Consider the following 7,256-nt stretch of genomic DNA (forward strand, 5'->3'; position numbering starts at 1 on the left):
GCACATTCAGCCTTCCTTTGAGATACATGAAGATGTCAATACAAAATAACGTGCTCCTTTATCCTTCTTCACAAGGCCTGCCTACATCTCTGTTCCTACAAGCTAATACCTTTCAAATCACTTGTGCTGTGAATACAGCCTGTAAACGACTTCCTCTGCAGTCCTTGCCTTAAACGCCAAAACAAGATCTAGTGTACTTTCAACTGGAAACAAATTCTGCTTCTCTCATCTAAGGCCATTTCCTTCTGCTTTCAATTAATTTGACACCCCTCGCCTCTCCGCGGGCCTTCTGCGTGGACTGCCACCTGAACAGGATTCCATCCTCTCCGGGATCCCTGCCTGGCCTCATCCCCCGTCCCTTCCCTGCAGCCTCTCCAGAGCCATTTTTCCGGATCCCACTGAGGAGTAACAGCAACTATTTTTAGGCTGCGTCTGTATGCTAAGCGCTGAGGAATGTGCCTGAGAGCAGGGCTTGCTGGGAAGAGAGGAGATGGACTGAGGGTAGGCGCCTACCGCAGTCCCTCCGGCACTGCGGCGCAGCGCTGCCCGCCGCCAGGCACGCCGTCGGCAGCAGACGGAGCTCGTTAGAGACCGACCTGCTGCTTCCCAGGGCTCAGCTGGGGCTAACGCCTTCCGGCCCTCGGGAACCAAGCGGTCAGAGCTAGGCTGCCTATCCCGGCTCTATCTCTGCTACAGCGCAGTGCTCTCTGACTGCAGCGTCGTCGTCTCTCTCATCTTCTTCCGAGCGCCGGACCCCTCGCAACGCTGAGCGTTAACGGGACTTCGGCCCGCACGGCGTACGAGCGCGCCCCTGCCCCAAAGACAGCGCAGCCTCCTCAGGGCCGAGGCAGGGTCCCCGGGTCCAGCCCTGCCTCCGCCCGGCGCCCCTAGGACGGGGATTCGCAGCCCCAGCCGCCCGGCTGTCGGGGGGAGCCTTCGCTGCCGGGACCCGACGCCGGGGACAGGCGACAGCCGCGGCCCCCCCGGCCGCCCAGGCTCCCCTCACAGCGGGGCGGGCAGCGCGCGCTCGGGACAGTCCAGCGCCGTCCGGCAGAGCCCGAGCCTCGCCCCGCCCCGTCCCCCCGTCGAGGTCAGTGCGGCCGCAGCGCCCACCTCTCCCCTCCCCCCCCGCTTTATGTAACGGGCGGGCGCCGCCATTGGCCCGCGGGGACGGGTCGCGCGCCGGCAGGGCCGGGCAGTGCGGGCGCCGGGGCGGGGCTGCGCATGCGCACTGCTGGCGCCCCGTCCTCCTCCTCCTCCTCCTCCTCCTCCTCCTCCACCTCCTCCTCTCAGGCAGGCGGCGGCGGCTGCTGCGGGGCCGCGCGGAGCCTTCTCCACCCGCTCGCCAGGGCCGCCCAGGCCGGACTCCTAGGCCGGGTGAGCGGCGGGCCCGGTCCCTCGCGCGGCGGGGCGGGGCGGGCGTGGCGGGGGTCGCAGTGCGTGTGGGGGAGCGGGCCTGGCTGTGGCGCGGCGGAGCAGGCCCGCCCCGGGGGGAAGGGGGTGGCCCGGCAGCGAGGCGCGCTCTGCTGCCGGCCTGCCGCAGGCCGCCTCCCCGCGGCTGGGGCTCCGCACTGGGGCCCTCTTCCTTCCTCGGCCCCTTCCCGCGGGGCACGTGGTGGGGCTGGCCGAGCTGCGGCCGCCCCCAGCCCCGCGAGGCCCGCCCGGGATGCCGCGGCCTCCCCCTGCCCCTTCGCGCCTCAGGCCGGGCCCAGTCAGGGGCTTACCTCGCAGTGGTGGTGGGCGAAGGCCGAGCTTGCTGCTTCTCCGGCCCAAGCCCGTCTCCGCCTGGCCGGGGAAGCCAGGGTACCTCAAGCTGCCGTTTGTTTCTGGAAGTGACAGCGGAAGCAGCTGTCGGTGTCCAGTTTTAGGACTTGAAACTCTCTGCTCGGGTTCTGGTTACTTACAAGGAAATGACCCTGTGTGAGGCATTAACGTGCTGCAGGCTTCAGCCTCGCTGCCCTGTAATGCCCGTGCTGTTACCATTATGACTTGGCAGCAAATTTTTCTGTGGTGTTAGGCTTCCTGTGTGCTCACACATTTTTGTTTCAAAACAGCAGGCCTGTTTGCTGGGCTGTCTGAAGGTGTGCCTGATAAGGAAAACAACACTTATCTGTGTTGTGCAACTGAAATACAGATTTAGCCTTGTAGATGAGCTCATCGTTCTTTTAAATGAACTTTGTGATTATTTTTGTCGCTTTCTTAGTATACTGGTAGTCCAAATAATCTTAATTTTCCAGTAATTGAGCATTCAGTCTGGGTGTTTCAACTGTATGAGTGTAACTTGCAGTATTCAAACTCTTGGATTTTTGGTCTCAGGCATCATATGGAGGTTGATATTTTTAAGCAGATGTTTTTGTTCGTGTTTTCTTGTTTGTCTTAACTCAAACCAGTAGTTGGCAAATACATACAACCTCAGCATGGTTGTCTGTTGCACTGTACTACTTAACAAGCTCTTATCAAGGGACTAAAATACAAAGCAATACACAAACACTTTATGAAAATCACTCTTTTTTATTACATCTGAGTATTTTCTAGCGGGAACCCCCTGACTTCTGGATGATTACTGTAATGCTAGTAAAATAGAACCGAAATAAAACCTACAGTTCTTTCTAGTGTATGCAAAGCTATTGGCAATATCTCTTCTTTCTTTTTTTTCTTTTTTTTTTTTTTTGTTAATGGGAGTTCAGTGTTCTCGTTGAGCCATGCTGTATGTAAACAGTGTGAGGCCCTGGCTGGGATGTTTCAGAGTAACTGTAGCATACAATGAAACATAGACTGGTATTTTTAGCCTTATTAATATTTAATGCTGTATCTTATCGAAACTGTTGAATGCCACATGTATTTCTGTGTGCTTGTTAATAGAATATGTGTTCTCTTGTGTTTGATTTTGTTAGCTATATGGACTTATAAATTATCCTTTAGAGAAGCTGATGGGGGAAAGAGGGGGGAACGCTAAAGATGTGGTGTAATATTTCTGCAAAGGATTACATGATGGTGTTAAATGCCATGAAAGAACTGGACTGTGGCCTGAGAGGTGCCTCTCGATCCACAAGAACTGTTTTGGGTCTCAGGACCTTATTTTTGCTCAGTGTTAAGCACTGTCATGCTACATGTCTAGAAATTCTTGCAATACTAGTGAATTTCCAGATGTAGTTGATATGTCATAGAAGCTTCATTTTCATAATACTTTTAAGGGCTTTTCATGTATATTTACTGGAGGTCAGTCTTTGTTTGGACAGGCTGTTCTCCCTCTTGCAGTGGAAGGCCATCTGTCCTTGTGGGAAGGGTTGCATGACGGACCTGTTGTAGCCACGCAGTGTGTTTCATGAGTACCAAACTTGCAGCAAATGCCAGGGGGCATTGTAGAGGGGCAGTGACCAACCAGCCAACCTCCTGGGAACGTTAGGCTTTACTAGTTGTCCTGAAAATAATAGACTTCACTGGCTGTCCTGTCCTTGCATAATAAGTCTTGCGCTTCTCTGAAAGCCACACAACTGGGTTGTGCGTGGGCCATGAGGGACTGTGAGAAAGATAATAGCGGCAAGTGGGCTGCTGGGTTATATAACCATGCTCTGAAGCTGGCTCTGTTGATGGTCCCAAATCCTGCCTGGTGTCTGATCTGGGGGTGGGGTGCAAGCGGAATTGGGTGGCCTAGTGGGCTGCATGCAGGTTGAGCATTGCTGTTGTAAAATAGGCTGTTTTGCTGCTCCCTGAAATGTGACTTTTGTAGCTTATTTCTTGTTGTGGTGGACCTTCTAATGGCAGGTGACAATAGCATTTGCTTCCTTTATGCTGCTGTGTTGTATAGAGTAATGGCTTCTGACAGGGGCAATTTTACTTCTTTTTAAGAAGTATATATGCATGGAAAAGTCAGCTGGAAATCAAGAAGGATGGTCACCTGTAAAAATAGCCTTGAATAAAGAGGGATGACCTATTGTTCTTGCCATTCCCAACTCCAGAGCAGATTACAAGCACATATACCAGAAGACAGTAATACACCTTGGGTAATACTTTGATTTGCCTTTCTTGGAACCTGTTTCAAGTTCCAGAAATAAAGGTTGAGTCTTAAGCTTTTTAAAAAAAAAAAAAAAAAGAACAACAAACCCCCTAAATTTTACTGTACCTGTGGAAATAGAGAATAAGTTTCTATTAACTATAAAGTAAACATTAATTGTTCTATTAAAAACATTTTTCAAAAGTAGACCTTGCAGCTTTGTAGAGGAAGAAACCTTAGAATGGACTAAATAATTCTGGTGCGTATTTTAAGAAAGATACTAAAACTAGAGAGTCTTTACAGATGTCTTGTATATGAATTATGGGAGTTGTAGGCCTTATGGACAGAGCGCATGACTGCTTTATGCTCATGGTTACGGCTTCTGAGTCAGCTAGCAGCAGTGGTTTCGCACATTTGTAGACTAAATGTCTTCTTTTTGTTTGTAGATATGGCTCGTGGACAGCAGAAGATTCAGTCGCAGCAGAAAAATGCCAAAAAGCAAGCTGAGCAAAAAAAGAAACAAGGACATGATCAGAAGGCTGCAGCCAAAGCTGCCTTGATATATACCTGCACTGTCTGTAGGGTAAGAGGAACTGAAGACAAAATATTATCGTAGGCAGGTCTGTCTTCCAGCCTAGAGCAGAATTTGCAGAAGATTATATAGTGGAAACTAAAATACTTCTTAAGTGGCTATCTAGCTTGTTGCTGTAAGCATTTACATCCGTTACGTGACTTGCTTACAGATTACTCAGCTGTACTGATAGATACGAGAAAATCTGAGAGGTCATGTACAGATCTGTTTGGGTAGTTGTCTTGCTTTTTGAATTGCAGGGGTCTGCATGTGCTGTTAGTATGACATATAAAATGTAGAAAGTGGGAGATCACTTCCTGTTTAATCCCCAAATGGAAACATCTTCTCTTTGTGGTGGAATTGGCCCATCTTAGAATCACTGGTTATTGATGTTAATGTGGAAAGGAAAAGTGGTGGTGCCAAAAGCTTTAGTATAAGTTTGATACACAGTAACTTCTACTAGAATAAATGACTTGACAAGAGAACAGAAATGCAAACACTAATCAGATTATACTTTCCTTCTGGCTGGTTTTCTTGAATGTGCTCATTTTGGAGCTGAAGGATAAACTTGCCATTTTCACTTAAATGGTCAGTCCCAGAATAGATTTGTCACTTTGAATGTCTTAAGATTCCAAATTAAGGGCTGCTCACTTAAGTACTTGTAACCAGCTCCTCTTCTTGTGAAATCAGGCTGTAGCAGCAATCGCTTTGGGCAGTTGATGCCTGCAACTGTGTAGTAGCAATGGTCTGAGATAGCTCGTGCCACATAGAGAATCAGTCTATGCCACATAACTCTTTGGCCTATTGATAAACAAAAGAAATAGCTTTTGTAAAGATTTGATTCTGAAAAGGATAAACATTTATCTTTTAGGTTGAAAAAGAAGATGGTAAGGAGGTAGGTTTTCCACCAAACCAGCATGTGAAGTGTAAGATCTGCAGGGAGGTTTCTAGCAGGAATAATAACGTTGATGAACCTGCCAAAAGAGTGTGATACTAGTGCTTAAAAGCACCTCTCTGCAAATCTGAGGTTAAATATTCTGTCTTAATTTGCAGCTAAACTAACAGTGCTTCTGTCACTAGAGCAGTGTCATTGAGGAGACAATTTGCTTCAGGAGAAAGAAAATAAAACATAGGGGGGAACAGGTTTTGTGGTATCATTTAACGCTTATACTGTGCATAAAGTTAAATGTCTCTCTTTAATCAGACACAAATGCCGGATCCCAAGACCTTCAAACAGCACTTTGAAAGCAAGCATCCTAAGACTCCACTTCCTCCAGAATTGGCTGATGTTCAGGCGTAAAGTTGTCTACAGGTCATTACCTTAATTTTTAAATGATTGTTTGAGAAAGGTATATTATGGATCAGGTTTTTTACCACGACCAACTGGGACTTAAAACTTGCTTCATTTCCTATAATGTGAAAAATTAACTGTAGGTTAAAGTTATTGCCCTGAACTGTTACATAGGAGAAGCAAGCTAATCCGTACATACGTGAAATGGCTGTGGCATTTCACTGTGCGTGGAGGTTGTTTTAAAAGGGATTAATGTTATTTCAAATGGTCATCCTTAGAGTTGTAGGAATACTTTATTATTTAGTTCTTGCTTTGAAATGTTAGTTTTGCTTTGAACAAAATACATATACTAAATACAATCTGTCTGTTGCTACAAAACATATAATGGAAATAGTTGTTTAGTATATTTCCAACAATTGAGCCTTTTTGTTCCTGAAGCTATGCAAGTGAATGCGTATTTTTCTGCATTCAAATATAAAACTTAACCTCTGCGTTAACTATAGAAGAGATTTCCCAATAGCCAGTTTTTAGTCTGTAACTGAAAGTGATTATAATAAAAGGCTGAAATGAGGTAAAAAACAGTATTATGGTATTTCATTCACATAAAGGTAAACAGCATTGTGTAACAGTTCAGCTTAACTGAGTTATTCTTGTTTTTTATAGGTGAAATCATGGCACCTATTGACTCTTCTACTCTCAGACCTTACATAACAAACCTGCAGCTGCTTTTCTAAAACTGTTGATCAGCAAAAACGAAGGGGCTACAGAAACATTCATATTTTTATGCTGTTCCCTCTTGGGCTTCATGCAAAGACAATTCTGTGTAAATGTACAGTTGTGCCCTATTTGGAAATCCTGAAAAATCAGTCCATACTTGTTATAAAAAATTTTTTACAATTGTAATTATATTGATGTTCATATTGTGTAAAATAACTCATTTAATAAAGTAGTACTTTGATTTTACAATATCACAGATTAAATCCTTGTAGAAGTTCTGTTTCAACTTTCTGCATTATCTGCCTTATAATAAAAAAGACAAAGTGGAATTTTCCCCATCCTGCCAAAACATGAGCAGTATCATTCCACTGAAAGTAATGTACATTACAGTAAATTAATCTTAAGTGAAGAGGGAAGCTGCTCAGATCTACTGTTCGGTGTGCTGCCTGCCTGAGCCCAGTCACTAGTGGTCAAGTTGTTGCTCAAGGCGCAGCAGACTCCCTAGAAGCTGCATGAGAATCGTGAGACTTCCTTCTACGTTTTTGTCCTATGTATTGGAGTGTAATACTGCAAGCCATTTCGAATGGGATTCCTTTACTGTGAGGGATCATGTTCCTTGAAGTCATGCACTGGAGAGACTCTTGTTATGCTTGTTATCCTTTATATTCGGTAGATGGCTGAGG

At 46.3% G+C, this 7,256-nt stretch overlaps 1 protein-coding gene across 1 annotated transcript; it reads left to right on the forward strand.

Moving 5' to 3' along the window:
- The first annotated feature begins 1,316 nt into the window (after nt 1-1,316).
- On the forward strand, nt 1,317-6,824 carry ZNF706 (zinc finger protein 706). The gene is made up of 4 exons (XM_059815283.1): nt 1,317-1,377; nt 4,441-4,577; nt 5,770-5,877; nt 6,520-6,824. The coding sequence occupies exons 2-3, from the start codon at nt 4,443-4,445 to the stop codon at nt 5,863-5,865; spliced, it is 231 nt and encodes a 76-aa protein (XP_059671266.1). The 5' UTR covers nt 1,317-1,377; nt 4,441-4,442; the 3' UTR covers nt 5,866-5,877; nt 6,520-6,824.
- The last annotated feature ends 432 nt before the right edge of the window (nt 6,825-7,256 follow it).

This window comes from Gavia stellata, chromosome 3 (assembly GCF_030936135.1).
Source record: "Gavia stellata isolate bGavSte3 chromosome 3, bGavSte3.hap2, whole genome shotgun sequence".
NCBI lineage: Eukaryota > Metazoa > Chordata > Aves > Gaviiformes > Gaviidae > Gavia > Gavia stellata.